The 17,256-nt window shown below is 43.1% G+C and overlaps 1 protein-coding gene across 1 annotated transcript in view; it reads left to right on the top strand.

Annotated features, from left to right (window-relative positions):
* LOC124606929 (U3 small nucleolar RNA-associated protein 4 homolog) overlaps positions 1-17,256 on the top strand; it is a 76,242-nt gene that overhangs the window by 20,114 nt on the left and 38,872 nt on the right. Inside the window, exons 6-9 of the mRNA XM_047139044.1 lie at positions 559-677; positions 826-975; positions 15,592-15,662; positions 16,911-17,147. Coding sequence (XP_046995000.1) covers positions 559-677; positions 826-975; positions 15,592-15,662; positions 16,911-17,147 — 577 coding nt within the window. The remainder of the gene's footprint in view (positions 1-558; positions 678-825; positions 976-15,591; positions 15,663-16,910; positions 17,148-17,256) is intronic.

The raw sequence follows: 17,256 nt of genomic DNA, 5'->3' as shown, positions 1-17,256 counted from the left end.
ATCAGAATGGTAAGTATTTCATTCAGATGATTTATGTTTTTTTATTTTATACTTTCTGACATGTTCCACACCCAGAAGAATCATCTCATTTTTGGGTCTATGGCACAAAAATGGAATCTAATCTCTCTCTCTCTCTCTCTCTCTCTCTCTCTCTCTCTCTCTCTCTCTCTCTCTCTCACACACACACACACACACACACACACACACACACACACACACACACACACACTCTTTCTCATTTATAATACCATATATATGTGAGATTTTGTCTGCTTATATGTGCCAGTGTACGGCTGAGTAGCTCCAGAAAGTTCAAAGAAGAAAAAGAAAAAATTTGGGGTTACACACAATATCTTTATTGTTGCATGGTTAAGCAAATATAGGTATGACTGAACAGGTGGCAGGTCTCTTGTGTTGTAAATGTTCTGAGATGCTTACCGGTAATGTTCACATGATTCATTAATTTTAATCATGTAGAACCATGGGGAATGGGTAGAGATAATATCTGTAACACTATGAAATTATGTGAATATTACATCTGTGGCTTCTTCATTTCAGGGGTCAGGTGTGCTTTTGGGATGGCAACATGGGTGTTTTGTCGGAAAGTCATGAGAGCCACATGGCAGACATTTTTTGTTTGTGTCTTTCTAGAGATCAAACAAACATTTATTGTGCTGGTTAGTGCAAAAATTAAATCATTACTTCTGTAAATGGGATCTGTCTTGTACTTTTGCATTAATTATAAAAATCTTTAGTGTACTGAATGGTGCATGTCAAATTGTGTATCAGTTTTTATTGTGTATTACATATCTAATTTTCATACAGGGATGGATCCAATCATTGCCAATTACGTTAATGTAAAAATCAAGGGCCAGGGCCGAAAAAGTCGCTGGGTAAAATCAGTACAACGTCGTATTCATGACCACGACGTCAGAGCATTAGCTCTGGATGAGAATGGTCACCTATTCTCAGGAGGTAAGATTTTTTGTGAAAGTGAGGTTAAGCATTTAATGGACGTATGTTGAATAATAACTTAAGCTCTTGACCTCTCTCAGCTGCTTTTTTGTTACCCTACTTTTTTCTCTGTGCCCCCTTGTCACACCTTAGCTCCACCTCCTTCTTTCTCATACTCGAAGAAAGGAATATCATTGGGATGGTCCCTTTCAAAAGAGCAGGGCCTTTTTCTTTCCCTGCCTTTGTGTCCCATTTGTAATCGCCTTGTTATTGACAGGACATTAATAGGGTGGGAGACAAGAATGGGGAGGAGATGATAGGACAGGGGGTGGAGGATGTGGGAACAGTAGTTCACCACAGGTTGACACTGGGACATTTTGAGAGCAGAGAATGTGTTCTAAGGAGAAAAGTTGGTAGTGGACGGGAGAATCCAGATGGTCTGGGTTGTGAAACAGCCACTGAAATCAAGCATGTTACGTTCAGCTGCATGTTTTGCCGCAAGGTGTCCTACTTTGCTCTCGGCCACAGTTTGGCAGTGGCTGTTCATGCCACAGGGTGGCTGACATTGCTGTTGGCAACACTTTGGCAGTGGGTGTTCATCCCCATGGACAGCTGGTAGTCATAGCAATATAAAGAGCTGTACAGTGATTGCAGCAGAGCCAGTAAATAACATTGCTGCTTCCACAGGTGGCCCGGCCCCTGATAAACCTACGACAGGACTGAGATAAGAAGTGCTGGCAAGTGGATTGGGCAGGTCTTGCACATGGGTCTTCAACAGGGATATGATCCATATGGTGAGACCGAGCGAGGTGGCGCAGTGGTTAGACACTGGACCTGCATTCGGGAGGACGACGATTCAATCCCGCGTCCGGCCATCCTGATTTAGGTTTTCCGTGATTTCCCTAAATCACTCCAGGCAAATGCCGGGATGGTTCCTCTGAAAGGGCAGGGCCGACTTCCTTCCCCATCCTTCCCTAATCCGATGAGACCGATGACCACGCTGTCTGGTCTCCTTCCCCAAACCAACCAACCATATGGTGAGGGGTTGGGATTGGGAGTGGCATACAGATGGATTGGGATGTTGCAGAGGTTGGATGGGTACCAGAGCATCACTTTATGAAGAGTACAAAGGGGGTGGGATGTCCCTCATTTCAGGGTGTGATGGTAGGTAATCAAAGCCCTGGCAAAGGATATGGTTCAGTGGTTCCAGTCCAGGGTGGTACTGGGTGATGAAGGGGGCACTCCTTTGTGGCTTGTTCTTGGGGTTGGTGGGAGGATTGGAGCTGTGAGGAGAAATGACATGGGAGATCTATTTGTGGAGTAGGTCTGTGAAGGCCTTGGTGAGACTCTTGGCGTACTGAGTAAGGGAGTTCTTGTCTCCGCAGATATGCCGTCCCTGGGGGCCAGACGGTATGGGTGGAATTTTTTGGTCTGAAAGGGATGACAGCTGTCGAAATGTAGGTGCTGTTGGTGTTTGGTGGGTTTAATGTGGACAGAGGTGCGGATGGAGCCACCATAGAGGAGAAGGTCTACATCTAGGGAGGTGACACACTGGATTCAGGAGGACCAGGTGAAGCAGATGGGAGCGAAGATGTTGAGGTTTTGAAGAAATGAAGATAGCGTGTCTTGGCCCTGAGTCTAGATCATGAATATACCATCAATGAACCTGAACCAGACTAGGGGTTTGGCGTTTGGGATGTTAGGAGGGTCACCTGTAGATGGCCCATAAGCAGGATGGCATAGGAAGGTGCCCTGTGAGTGCCAATGTCTGTGCCGTGGATTGTTTATATACCCTTCCATCAAAGGAGAAGTAGTTCTAGGCCATGTTAAAGTTATGTTAAGCAAGGTGTATGACGAATGAGGTGGTGAGTTTGGAGTGTGAAAGATGCTGGGAAAGATAGTGTTCAATAGTGCTAAGACTGTGTGCATGAGGGACACTGGTGTTTAGAGAGGTGGTGTTAATAGTGATGAATAAGGATCCAGGAGGTAAAGGGATGGTGATTGTTGTGGTTGGCAGGAGAGCCAACACCGTGTTACTAGAGGAAGCCGAAAGGCACGCGTTTTAGCTCACGCAGGCTGGCGTGAGGTCTGGAACAGGACAAGGAAATTAGAATTTAGAAAAAACGGACGTAACTGGTGGAATACTTAACTTTAATCCATTAATGGTGAACGTCGCTCTTGACGGTAGATTATTCACAGTATCAATAGTAACTGGTAATGGCACCTTGCTAGGTCGTAGCAAATGACGTAGCTGAAGGCTATGCTAACTATCGTCTCGGCAAATGAGAGCGTATTTTGTCAGTGAACCATTGCTAGCAAAGTCGGTTGTACAACTGGGGCGAGTGGTAGGAAGTCTCTCTAGACCTGCCGTGTGGCGGCGCTCGGTCTGCAATCACTGATAGTGGCGACACGCGGATCCGACGTATACTAATGGACCGCGGCCGATTTAAAGGCTACCACCTAGCAAGTGTGGTGTCTGGCGGTGACACCACAGTGATAGTGGAGAGTCAGTGAAGAAAGTGGGTGGTATCTTTGATGTGGGAGGCTGGATTACAGGCAATTGGTTGGAGGTGTTGGTCAATGAGGGCCGAAATTCTTTCTTTAGGGGTACAACATCAAGCCACAATGGGGCATCCAGGCTTGGGTTTGTGATTCTGGGGAGCATGTAGTTGGTGGGTGTGCTGAGTGTCATAGGGGTCAGGAGGAAATGGATTTGGGGGAAAGGTTCTAACAAGGGCCTAAGGCTTTAAGCTGGGATTGGAGGTTGTGTCAGGCTTCCGGGAAGGGATCACTCTGCCAGAGTTTACAGGTGGAGGAGTGAGTACTGTGATTCATAACAACAATGGTGCAACATTTGTCTGTAGATAGGATGATTAGGTCAGGATTTGTTTCGAGCAGCCATGTTATTTCCATCTCTGCTGCAGTCTTTGCACAGATTTTTATGCGTTGATATTACTACCAACCAGCTGTCCACCAGGATGAATGGCCACTGCTAGACTGTGGGCAAAATAAAGTAGACCACCTTGTGGCACAATGTGCAGCTGAATATAACATGCTCGATTTCAATGGCTGCTTCACTACCCAAGCCATCTGGATCCTCTCCTCCACTGCCATGTTTTCTGAACTGCGCAGATGGCAGTTATTCTTAAAACATTCTCTCCGCTCCATAGTTATCCCAGCACCAACGTACAGTAACATACTGTCCCTACACCCAACAGTTTCCACCCCTTCTGTCCTATAATCTCCTCCCTATTCTCGTCTCCCACCCTGTTTGTTTGCTGCCCTCTGCAAAATTACCCGCCCATGTATCCCTGCACCTCACCTTTTTCATTCCTTTCTTTTTCCCTCTCCCTGTCCCACAAACTGCTGATCCTACACCTGTTGGCATTCTAGTCCCTGCACACTCCGCTAGTCAGCATCCCTCTCTCCACCCATCCATACATCACTATCCTGTCCCCTTCCTCACCCGCTCCAGACTGCAGCTTCCATCCCACGTGACAGTTGCATTCTGGCCTGAGCTGCTGGAGTTGGCAGTCGTGTGTGCAAGGTGTGCTTGCTGTGAGTATGAATGGCACGTTTGTCCTCTGCTGATGAAGACTGTGGATGAAAGCTCTGTGTAAATGTCTTTTAATTGTGATGTGCATGGAAGCTTATAGAGCAGAAGTCACTGACTGATTTCCTGAATTGTATACCAAGTTCTCCTGGGATCATGTACTGTGGAGTCAAAATTGCGAAACGTTTCAGGAGGAAAAGAAGGCACAGGGGATTAGTCACCAAGTATGTGTCACATGTTGAGGAAAAAAAATTACACAAGTCAATGCAGCCACCAATTGCTTCAATAGTTTGGATGCCAATTACCAAAGGCAGCATGTCTGTTCAGATGCAGATCAGCATCATTAAGTACAAATGCATGCTCAAGCACATGTTGTTGCAAGTAAACAATTATGCCATTGCCAGTAACAAGCAAATAAGATGAATAGTGTACTAAGTGCACATGAAAGCGAGCTCCACAACAACAAAAGATTGTTAGAAAGCCTAGTAAGCATCACAGTGGAATTAAAATAAACAGAAGTGGAAGAGAATGAACTCTCAGACCATTTCACATTTGTTTTAACTGATGAGTCTGCAGATGACCTGTTCTGAAAGTAATGAACTATGAAGCCAAACAATGGAAAGTCTGTGATGGAAATGTGGGAATGTGTGTGTTTGATTTTGTCTCTCTCTGCTGAATAACTTAGTCCAGTAGCTGATAATATCTAGCAGTCCCTTTTTCATTGTGTCTCTGTGCCACTTGGTATCTCCTCTGGATTGGAATATGAAGTCTGCCAGGTGAAACCAGTCAGTCCCTCATCTAAACCCTCAATTGCCATGTGTCTACAATTTTGGCACAAAGTTAAAGATCGTCATAGGAAAACCACACCTACAAAGTGACTCTCGTACTGTAGTGCAGTGTGAATGGGTTCAGGAGACACATGTAGCCAGCCGGGGTGGCCAAGCGGTTCTAGGCACTACAGTGTGGAACCGCGCTACCGCTACGGTCGCAGGTTCTAATCCTGCCTCGGGCATGGATGTGTGTGATGTCCTTAGGTTAGTTAGGTTTAAGTAGTTCTAAGTTCTAGGGGACTGATGATCTCAGAAGCTAAGTCCCATAGTGCTCAGAGCCATTTGAACCAAGACACATGTAGGTGCTCAAACTATTAGCACAGGGAAGGCCTTTCTTTGTATTTATCTTGACGTGACTCATCTTGAAGTTACTGATAACCCTGTACTAAGAAGATACAGCCACTACCGTAAGGATACCCTTACAGGGGAAGGTCTAATGGCCGGTGTGCCAATATTTGTTTGTGGCAAATGCCACTCCTTGCATCTCCTCCTCAACATTAACTTGCAAGCAGGTGCTGCTGTAGTGCATCTGACATACAGCAGGTCACTTACTCCCATATACTTGCCCACTAATGAAGATACAAGCCTAGTTCTAGTCTATTAAGGGACCTTACTGCACAGTTTACTGTCTGTTGCTCTTCTGTGGGGAAACTTCAATGCATCTAATGTGTTGATGGGATCTACCAAGTACTGTCATTGAGGATGAGCTGTCGAGGGTGCTGTGTCATCTGAACAAGACAAAGCCAGGGCAAAAACACCACAGTCACAAAGATACGAGCTGGTGCCAGTGCCATAGTGGTTCACCACTTGTGCGAGTTCCATCACCGCCAAGGGTGAAGCCGAGGAGGAAGATATCGACTTCGCCTTGGACAGTTGTGGCCAAGTGCAATCTGCCAATGACCAGACGACAACGGACAGAAGTCTACGTGGAAGATAGAAGAGCAGCTCTTGCCCACTTGGTTATAGATCATTGTCCAGGGCTGACATACACAGGGAATGTTGTTCAGTGAACTGTTAGAAGTAAACAGACAGTAGTTGCAAATTGCATTTGCTATGTACTATGAAGTTAACCTATGATTATTTGTGCTTAGCCATTGAGGGCCTTTTTTGTGTTATATTACAATCAGTGTTGCAGACTTAATTATTCAACTAGTCACAAAGATAAGTAAACCTTTTAATTCATTTGTATGACTTTGTTACTAATTTGTTGGTGCGTTGTAGAACCTTTGTTCTCTTGTCCTGTTACCTGACCCTGGGACATAGCTGTGTAATGATGGCAGGCAGAAATTGTCTTAGCTGTGAACTGCAACAGAAGCCCTTTCACGAACTGATAGACTCGACCTGCCGTAACAACAGTGGGTAACTAAGCCTCCACAGTAGTAGCAGTGAGGTCTTTCCAAAACAGGTCCTCATCTCTCTTGAAATATTATACCTCTTGAAGAAGGGGCTGAGTGTCCACTTCAGTACTGCCGTGGATCATTCTCTGCCACTGATCTTTTTGTATGCTGTCCTAACGTCACCAACACTGCTCAGTGAGAAGTGGTCAATGATTTGCACTCGAATGACAGCTTCATCATCAGGATGCATTTTGAAGACCAAGCAGTGCTCAAGTACTGCACTGCAGTCAGGGTCAGTGAGTGGCTCTGCTGATAAACTGCTGACACTCTTGCTTCCTTTTGGATGCTAAAAACCAAATTCCACTGTTGTAAAGGAGAGTAAGATGAAATTTTGACTACATCCCTTAACTCTCTAAACCATTCCACTTGCTCTAAACAAGTATGGGAACTAATTAAATGGGTTTCAGGAAAGCACAAGTAAGCCACCTGCAGCGGCTATACTGAAGCAAGAGCATCTCCAAACAACACCCTGAAAATGGCACAGCATTTTGCCAATACAACTGCTGTTGTCACACTGTATCTGGCATCCTGTCACACCCTGTAATCATGGAAAGTGATGGATTGGACTTAATGTCCAAGAAAAGTTGATTTCTGTAACAGCACGCTGGAGCTGAATTTGTTATGGTCTTGAGCTTGTGATACTGCACTGTAGACTACTGAATCAAGTAGAGTACTGGGTAAACCTGAATAAAAATAAAAGGAAATCCTTCTAGAATTTTTCAATAAAATGTGGAAGACAGCATACATTCTCAGTTTGTTAAGGGAAGCAGTTTTGGTCATCTCGTAAAACAAGGGAAGGACCACATACACCCAAATGATTACTGAAACATTGCCTTAATGAGTTCTTTATGGAAAACCTTGGAACTTATGGCAAACTCATTGTGGCCTGAGTGTTGGCGACCAGGAAGCTTCTTAACAAGTCTTGGTTTGAGTTCAGGAAACATCCCTGCACACTCTCCACCATTGACTACCTGTCTGACAGCTATGCAACAGGCTTTTGTACTGAGATAGCATTTACAAGAATCAGCAATTATCAATGACACGAGAATGCAAAAGGCAATGGAAACCACTGCATTAAAGACACAGAATATGTATCCTCAGGACATGTGACTTGTAGTTGAAAAAAGTATTATGATCATCTCTCCATTGGCAAAAGCTTGAGGATTAGTCTCCCATTCAGATCTCGAGGTGGGGCCTGCCAAGGAGGAGGTGACCATGTTTTGAAAAAGTGACATAACCAACACTGGGATAACATTCTGCGAGTCAGAGCATGAAATGTCAGAAGTTTAAATGTAGTAGGAAAGCTAGAAAACATGGAAATGGAAATGCAGAGGCTCTCTAGATGTGGGGTTAGTGAAGTGAAATGGAAAGAAGATAAGGATTTCTGATCAGACAAATGTAGAGTAATATCAACAGCAGCAGAAAATGGTGTAACGGGGGTAGATTTTTTATGAATAGGAATGTAGGGCAAAGAGTGGGCTACTGTAAACAGTTTGATGATAGGTTCGTTCTCATCAGATTCAACAGCAGACCATTGCTGACAGGGATAGATCAGGTATATATACCAACATCGCAAGTAGCAGATGAAGAGATACAGAAAATATATGAGAATATTGAACAGGTAATTCATGAAAATCTAATAATCATAGGGGACTGAAACACGATTGTAGGAAAAGGAATAGAAGAAGGGTTACAGGAGAATATGGGCTTGGCAGTAGGAATGAGAGAGGAGAAAGACTGAGTTGTGCAAGAAATTTCAGTTAGTAATAGTGAATACTATGCTCAAGAATCTTCTCAGTTCAAGAATCACAAGAGGAGGAGGTATACTTGGAAAAGAGGGGGAAATGATAAGGTTCCAGTTGGATTACATCATTGTCAGACAGGGATTCCAAAATCAGGTATTGGATTGTAAGATGTACCCAGACGCACATATAGACATAGTTCATGATTTGGTAATCATGAAGAGCAGACTGAAGTTCAAGAGAATCTTCTGAAGGAATCAATGTGGAAGGAAGGGGTAAAAGGAAACGCTGAGAATGACGAGATGCATTTGAAGTTCGCTAATGATGTGGACACTGCAATAAGGAACACCAGAGTAAGCAACTCAATTGAAGTGGAGTGAACATATCTAGAAAGCGTAATCAAAGATGTTGGACAGACAAACATAGGTACAAGGAAGGTAACTGCAAATAAACTTTGGGTAAGAGACTGATTGTCAGTTGAGCGATGAAAGAAGAAAGTACAAGAATGTTCAGGGAAAGACAGGAATGCAGCATTATAAATGCTTTAGGAATGAAATAAATAGCAAATGCAGCGCAGTCAAGGTGAAATGGCTGCAGGAAAAATGTGAAGAAATCGAAAAGGAAATGACTGTCAGGAGGGGTGATTCAGCTTATAGAGAAGTCAAAATAATCTTTGGTGAAATTAAATGCAGAAGTGGTGGTATTAAGAATGCAATGGGAATTGCACTGTTAAACAAAGAAGAGAAAGCAGACAGGTGGTCAGAGTGCATTGAAGGGCTGATGGCATGTTAGAAGAAGAAATTGGGGTCAGACATAAGGGATTCAGCATTAGAGTCAGAATTTAAAAGAGCTTTGCAAGACTTCAGATCAAATAAGGCAGAAAGTATAGATAACATTCCATCGGAATTTCTAAAATCACTGAGGGAAGTGGCAACCAAACGACTATTCAAGTTGATGTGTAGAATCTATGAGACTGGTGATGCACACTATCAGAATTCCAGAAAAAATATCATCCACAAAATTCTGAAGATAGGAAGGACAGATCAGTACTAAAACTATTGCACCAATAATAATATACAGAAGGCTGGAAAAGAAAACTGAGGATCAGTTAGATAATGATCAGTTTTGCTTTAGAAAAGGTAAAGGCACCAGAGAGGCAGTTGAAGTAGATGAAGTTCAGGAATTCTGCTTGGAAGCAAGATTACATATGATGAACAAAGCAGGGAGGACATAAAAAGCAGACTAGCATAGGCAAAGGGAGTATTCCTGGCCCAGAGAAGTCTACTGGTATCAACCCTTGGCCTTAATTTGAGGAAGAAATTTCTGATAATGAGCATTTGGAGGAGCACAGCATTGTGTGGTAGTGGATCATGGACAGTGGGAAAACTGGAACAGAAGAGAATCAAAATATTTGAGATGTGATGCTACAGAGGAATGTTAAAAATCAGATGGACGGTTAAGAAAAAGGGCTGAGGAGGTTCTGCGCAGAATGTGTGAAGGAAGGAACACCTGGAAAACGCTGAGAAGAAGAAGGGATAGGATGATAGGTCATAAGTTAAGGCATCAGGGAGTAACCTCTATGGTGCTAGATGGAACAGTAGAGGGTGAAAACTGCATCGGAAGACAGAGATTTGAATACATCCAACAAGTAATTGAGGATGTAGGGTGCAAGTACTGCTCTGAAGTGAAGAGGTTGGCACAAGAGAGGAATTTGTGAAGAGTCATATCCAACCACTCAGAAGACTGATGATCCTGAAAGAAAAAAAGAAGCATTTTATGGGCACATTTTTCAACAGAAAAATCATATGATACTGTATGGAGGCACAGTATTCTTCAACAGCTTTATCAATGGGGCTTCCATGGATGTGCCTTTGCTCATACATTCCTTCCTTTTACCATGATTTCTCAGATACCGAGCTGGCGAAGTTTATCTGACATGTTTTAGCAAGAGAATCGAGTCCCCCTCAAGCCATTATTTTAAATGTAATTCTCTTTTCAATTGCCATTAGTAGTATAAGGTTCAAAATAAGGAGCTCACTGCATTGTTCCTTAGTCTGTGGATGAAGGATACAATTTGATGTTGTATTGATTTGATTTAATTGTGTGGGTCATATTTGATTCAAAGCTGTTGTGGGTAATACAGATAAGACATCTGAGGTCAAGTTCCCCCAAGGCATTGAAGTGTCTTAGGCACAGGTCTTAGGGAGCCGACAAGGTATGTCTACTCCTTTTATAATGCTTTCGTATGATCCTTGCTAGGTTATGGATACATGGTATGTGAATCACCAATACCTATGTACTGCAAGGCTGTTGTGTACTGTGGAGAGGTTATTCTGGTGACAGGTGCTTTCAGGGCTATTCTTATATGTAGCTTCTGTGCTGAAGTTGAGGAATTGCGACTTTACCATCTAGTAGCAGTTCCTCATGGTGTGTGAGATGTACAGCTTCTCCATTGTTGTAGAATCACTGGTACATGAAAGCGTAACTTGCCCTTCAAGGGAAGCAATTTGACTAATTGTTAATGAAGATTGTAACCATTTTGGATCTGTGCAAAGCATGACCTAGTGACACTTAGTTTGAGACAAATATCAGCTCTAACTGGGGATATAACCACCTGTCAACTTGGTGGCTAAAGAGGTCCAGAATCTTTTCACACACACACACACACACACACACACACCGACTGCAGCCTCTGGCAGCTGAAGCCACACTGCAACCAGCAATGCATGATGGGAGTGGCAACTGGGTGGGGGTAAGAAGAAGGCTGGTGCAGGGATAGGGAGGGATAGCTGTGTTGGGGTGGGGGACAGTGAAGTGCTGCTGGGGAACGTGCAGGAATGAAGTGGAGAGAGGGTAGGGCAGCTAGGTACAGTCAGGAGGTTAGACGGAGGACAGAAGAGAGGTGGGGGAGATTGCAGAAAAGAAGAGACGTAAAAAGACTTTGTGCATTGATGGAATGGGGACTGTGTTAGTGCTGGGATGGGAACAGGGAAGGGGCTGAATGGGTGAGAAAAATGCTAACGAAAGTTGAGAACAGGAGGGTTACGAGAACATAGGATATATTGCAGGGAGAGTTCCCACCTGCACAATTCAGAAAAACTGGTGCTGGTGGGGAGGATCCAGATGGCACAGGCTGTGAAGCAGTCATTGAAATGAAGGACATCCGGTTGGTCAGCGTGCACAGCAACAAGGTGGTCCACATGTTTCTTAACCACAGTTTGTCAGTGGCCATTCATGCGGGCAGACATGCCCACATAGAATGCAGCACAGTGGTTGCAGCTCAGCTTCTAGATCACGACTGGTTTCACAACCCTGGGCATGAGTCGCGCTTCGGTAGCTCAGATGGTAGAACACTTGCCCGCGAAAGGCAAAGGTCCCGAGTTCGAGTCTCGGTCGGGCACACAGTTTTAATCTGCCAGGAAGTTTCAAATCAGCACACACTCCGCTGCAGAGTGAAAATCTCGTTCTATATTGAAGTTAGTATATGTCTGAACAGGCCCATCAGAATATTGTCAAATGTTTCTGCAATCAGTTCCACTGAGTCTTTCAGTGATATGCTAGTAAACAGGGAGGCCACATCAAAACTGATTGAAGAACTTCTCCGAGTTGTGGTTATGAAGAATAAACTTCTCCACATTAGAGCACAGTAATTTCTTGAAATAATTGGCTGCTTGCTTGAACTTTGCACCAGTGTTGCTGACAGTTGGTTATGGTGGCACACCCTCTTTGTGTGCTTTACATAGTCCATACAGTCTAGGTGGAACTGGCACTCTTAATCTTAGTTGTTTAATGACATTGTCAGGTATGTCTGTTGCCTTCAAGGGAGCGCTTGTCTTCTTTTTCACTCTTCCCATAGGAATATATCCCATATGTCCTTGGTTTACATGAATCAGAAATTTATAATATACTGCCAATTTGGCATGTCATACATTTTCTAGACAATAAGAACATCACACGCACACCTGCTAAAATAGGAACTAAATCAGCCATTGCAGAGTACTGTCCAGATCTGAATCATACTATGATCTATGAAAAAATGAGGATTCTGGCCAAGATATTCACTTATTCTTTCAACCTTATAAGAGAGTCAATACAGATAAATATGTATGTGGTGCCTGTTCTTTCAGACATGTCCGAAAGAACAGGCACTATTGTAATCCTGCAGCCACTATGAATCAGGACACAAGAGAATTAAAGACATTAGCTGCCAGAGGGCATTGATTTAAATCAATGGGAAAAATTAAAAATTTGAACCAGACCAGGGTTTGAACCCGCATCTCCAGCTTACTAGGCAGATGCACCGATCAAGATGCCATCCGGACACAGTGGTCACTGCAACTATATGGACTATCCTACACCACCAACCGTCTGACCCTAATTCTCAACATATCCGTGCACTACTGATACAGTGTCCCTTGCCCATTATCCTCATTACTTGTGGCATTTGGCCGTTTCCCTAAGTGTTCAAGCTCGATGTGCATCTGTGGTGAGGACAGCTAATGATCCCTGCAGTGCAGATGCACATTGAGCTTGATCACTTGTGGGAATCAGCAAAATGCCACAAGTAATGAGGATAATGGGAAAGGGGCACAACATTGGTAGTGTTTGGATAAGTTGAAAATTTGGGTGTGTCGGGAGGTGTGCTAGGGTAGTCTGTGCAGTTGTTGCAACCACTGTGTCTGGAGGGCATAGTGATCAGTGCATCTACCTAGTAAGCAAGAGACCCAGGTTCATATCCCATTATGGCACATATTGTCAACCATCCCCTTTGATCTAAATCAGTGCCCACTGGCAGCTAACATTTTTAATTCCCTTGTGTCAACACAGATAAAAGTGGCAGAAAATCTCATGAATTGTGATGCTGAGTATCATCTGATCATAGCCCAGGATCCTGCACTAGAGTTCTGAAAAACACAGTGGTTGCAGCAGCAGAACCTGATAAAAAGAGAAACTGAGAATGGGGAGACAGGGAATGAGCCCAAATGGAGCAATCAGGTGCATCATACTGAGAACAGAATGCCAGATCATTGTCAGGTGTACCGGACCAAAAATGGAACATCAGCTCACTGCCAGCTGCACCAGATTGAAAACAGAACTCAACTCAATGCCAGGTGCACCAGGCTGAAAACGGAACATCTCAGGATGATTCTAGTGGGAACAGACAGCATATGGAGTGTCTAGAACTGACCGTGGTGGGAAGGCATTAGGTATAAATATTGAACACGTTCCATTTGACCTGATGAAGACAACGAGTCAGATTGTTGAAATATTGTGCATGGATTACACTGATATCCAGCAGAACACCTGGCATTTCAAGATGTCTACAGATCACTGGAAAAGCCTGAAGAATTACAAATAAACATTTTTCTCGTACTGTGCAAACACAATACATTATTTATTCTGCCGTGATAGAAACATAACTTTCACATCTTAATTGATGGAACAGTTATGTTTGCTACATAGAGACTTCGAGGGATATATTTGGCTCTGCAGTGTCCTACCAAATTAATATGAATTATGTATAAAAATGGAAAAGTTACAATTTCTGCCTTAATGTTTGTAAGAAGGTCTACAGATACAAAGTATATAAAGACTGAATAGTTATAAGGCAAGTTTCCAAGAATTAAAAACTCGATGTGGCCGAGCAGTTCTAGGCGTTTCAGTCTGGAACCGCGCGACCGCTACGTTCGCAGGTTCGAATCCTGCCTCGGGCATGGATGTGTGTGATGTCCTTAGGTTAGTTAGGTTTAAGTAGTTCTAAGTTCTAGGGGACTGATGACCTCAGATGTTGAGTCCCATAGTGCTCAGAGCCACTTGAAATCAAAAACTGAAAACATTCCATAGGTAGCTAAAGTGGGAGAGAGTTGAAAGCTAGCAGAAGTAAAAAGGAAGGTAAGGTATTCACAGTTTAGACACAATGTGTATTTCTTTAAATGTCCTTTCCTATTTGCTCCAGCTCGCAAGACAGCCAAGTATATGTATGTCTTTAAGTTTTGTATATTGCAGTGAGTCTTTTCTTATTTGCTCCAGTATGCAAAATGGCCATTTATGGATTTTTGCACTTCAATAATATTTAAAAAAGGATAGATTGATACTCACTGTAAAGACAACCTGTCGGGTTGCAGACAGACACAATGAAAAGACAGTTACACATTATAGCTTCTGGTGAAAGTGTTCTTCAGCAAAGAAAACACACTCTTATTCACATAAACACACACACCTAATGCACATATGACTGTTATCAGCAGCAGCTCTGACCGGAATCCAACTGTCACGTGAATAGGAATCTGGGGTGAGGCAGGGAAGGGGGAGGGATAGCAGGGTATGGGTCGGGGGGAGAGAAGAGTGCTGTTTTGTGGGGCATGCTGGGACTAGGTGGTCACTTAACAAAACTGCCAGTTGTAGTGGCAGAAGCTGTGGGATGTGTGTGTGGGGGGGGGGGGGGGGGTGAAGGGGGAAAAAATGGGAAACGGGAAACAAAAGGAGCAGGGAAGTGAAATGGATGGGCAGGTGCATTGGCAGGGGACAGAACACAATGAGGGTGAGTAAATGTGGAAAGGGATGGAGGTAATAGGACAGAAAGGGTGGAAACTGTTAGGTGGAGGGTGTGGGAAAAGTAAATTACTGTAGTTTGAGGCAGGGATAATTTTGGGAGCAGAGAATGTATGAATTCTAAAGATACTCCCATCTGCAGAGTTCAGAAAAGCTGGTGGTGGAGGGGAGAATCCAGATGGCCTGTGTTATGAAGCAGCCATTGAAATCAAGTATGTTCTTTTCATCTGCATTTTGTGTCACAGAGTGAGGTCCTCCCGGTGGCCAGACTGTGTGGGAGCCGTGTGCATGAGGTGAGCTAGCTTGTGTGTTGGGGGGGGGGGGGGGGGGCTCGCACGCGCGCGCATGGGTGGGTGTGCGCGTGTTTTCTTTGCTGAAGAAGGGTTTGGCTGAAAGCTGTAATTTGTAACTGTGTTTTCATTGTGTCTGCAACTCAGTGAGTAGCAATCTGTTTTTCCTAATATTGTTGGTATTCAAACCTGGTGTTACTATTGTTTGATTTTAAACCTCTGCAATATTTTGTGTTTATTTTTTACTGTGACCTTTTTTCTTCCACTCTACAGGTTTAGATGGTTATTTGGCAATTAGCAGTTATCCTCCAAAGGTCCTGGTAAAATATCCTCCCCTCCTTCAGGTATGTCCAGCCTTACTGCTATCTTCAGTATTTAAGGAAATATTGATGTAATGGTAACACAGTGAAAAACTGACTGAATAAAATAATTTGTTAAGTTTTAAACCCTTTTATAACTCAAATTTCTCATCTTCGGCACTGTAACAATGCTGATGTAGTTCTACCTGCAATTCCATTTGTAACATATTTGTTGTGGCATGTCAGTAATTCCAAGAAATTCCAAACTGAATTAAAACAGTATCATTTAAAATACTTTTAAAGTTTTTTTCAGTATATTGATTCTGAAATAGGAAATTCCAGTTAGTGCTTCAGGATGTAATATCCATAGCAACACATGCCTCCACTGCACACATAAATACAGTTTGTTCAAGACATCCCGAATGAGTATTCACTTGCGATGTAGAGTAGAGGAAGTGAACTGTGCCTACCGAAGCCCTACCCAGTTACAGCTGCTGTAGAATGGTGGTACTGGGGTATAGGGGGGAGGAACTAACTAACTAACTGCATTTTCCTCCACCAGCACAACAGTTGCTTCATAGTGGCTACTACACACACAAGTACTGAGGTACTGTATTTTTAGATCACCACTGTAGGAAACAACCAAACGTAAATGGCAGAATTCCTCCACCACTTTGTGGAAAACTACATACAATAATATTTTGTACTGTGGAAGGAAAGAATGCGGGCATTAAGGACTTGAATGGGACCTACCTTGTAGGTCACCACAACTGACTGAATGCATTTATTAAATACACAAATTTGCATGACCAGTCTTGGTTCTTTTGTATCAGCTCATTAGATATTTTAAGGTGGAGAGCAAAGATGAATCTGTTGTAAATCTGTCGCCCAGTGTAATTGAAGTGATAGATTATGATGAAACTTTTCACAGGGCAAGGACACAGTTTGATGTCAAGAAACAGTCACATATTAAATGAAATGCCTTGTAAAATAGTTCCAAGTAGTCTTATTACTATTGTGTCTAGTTAGTGTGCTTGTTTGATAAATTTTCGGTTTTCTAAACTGTGAAACCAATAGAGTTTGTGTGTATATATTTAGTTTCTTCTTGTCATTTTCTTTGTACAATGACACAATAATCCTCTTAAGGTGTATTACTTCAGGATTTCTTCAAAAACAAGTTTTTAAATAAACATTAACTTCAGATGTAGTAACAATATAAATTAGTAGTATTCAAATGATGGCTCTTGAATTTTTGTTAATGGTAATGTTTTATTTTGGGTATTATGTTTCCAGGGACGGAGTGTTGTGGTTGCACATGAGGCATGCTGTATTTTGTTAAGACATCACAAATTTGTAGAAGTGTGGCGCCTAGGTGAAGAAAGGGACGGTATCATGTCACAACCGGCCACACGACTGCTGACCCTTAACAGTCGAGGTGCAGAAGCAGTCACAGCAGCAACCATCAGCGGTGACAGCCAGTGGTTAGCTTATTCTACACGTAGTTGCTTGCGGCTCTTCAGTTTTCATGTGGTATTGACATTTAATCTTTCTTTTTATTTAGTTTTAATTTCATATAAAACTAATACATATGTGGTGATGTAAGCTTGACAGCAGTTCTTTTCATAGACAGTCAAGTGCT

This window comes from Schistocerca americana, chromosome 3 (assembly GCF_021461395.2).
Source record: "Schistocerca americana isolate TAMUIC-IGC-003095 chromosome 3, iqSchAmer2.1, whole genome shotgun sequence".
NCBI lineage: Eukaryota > Metazoa > Arthropoda > Insecta > Orthoptera > Acrididae > Schistocerca > Schistocerca americana.
The sequence above is the reverse complement of the archived record's forward strand: the minus strand, read 5'-3'. Positions and strand labels throughout refer to the sequence as shown.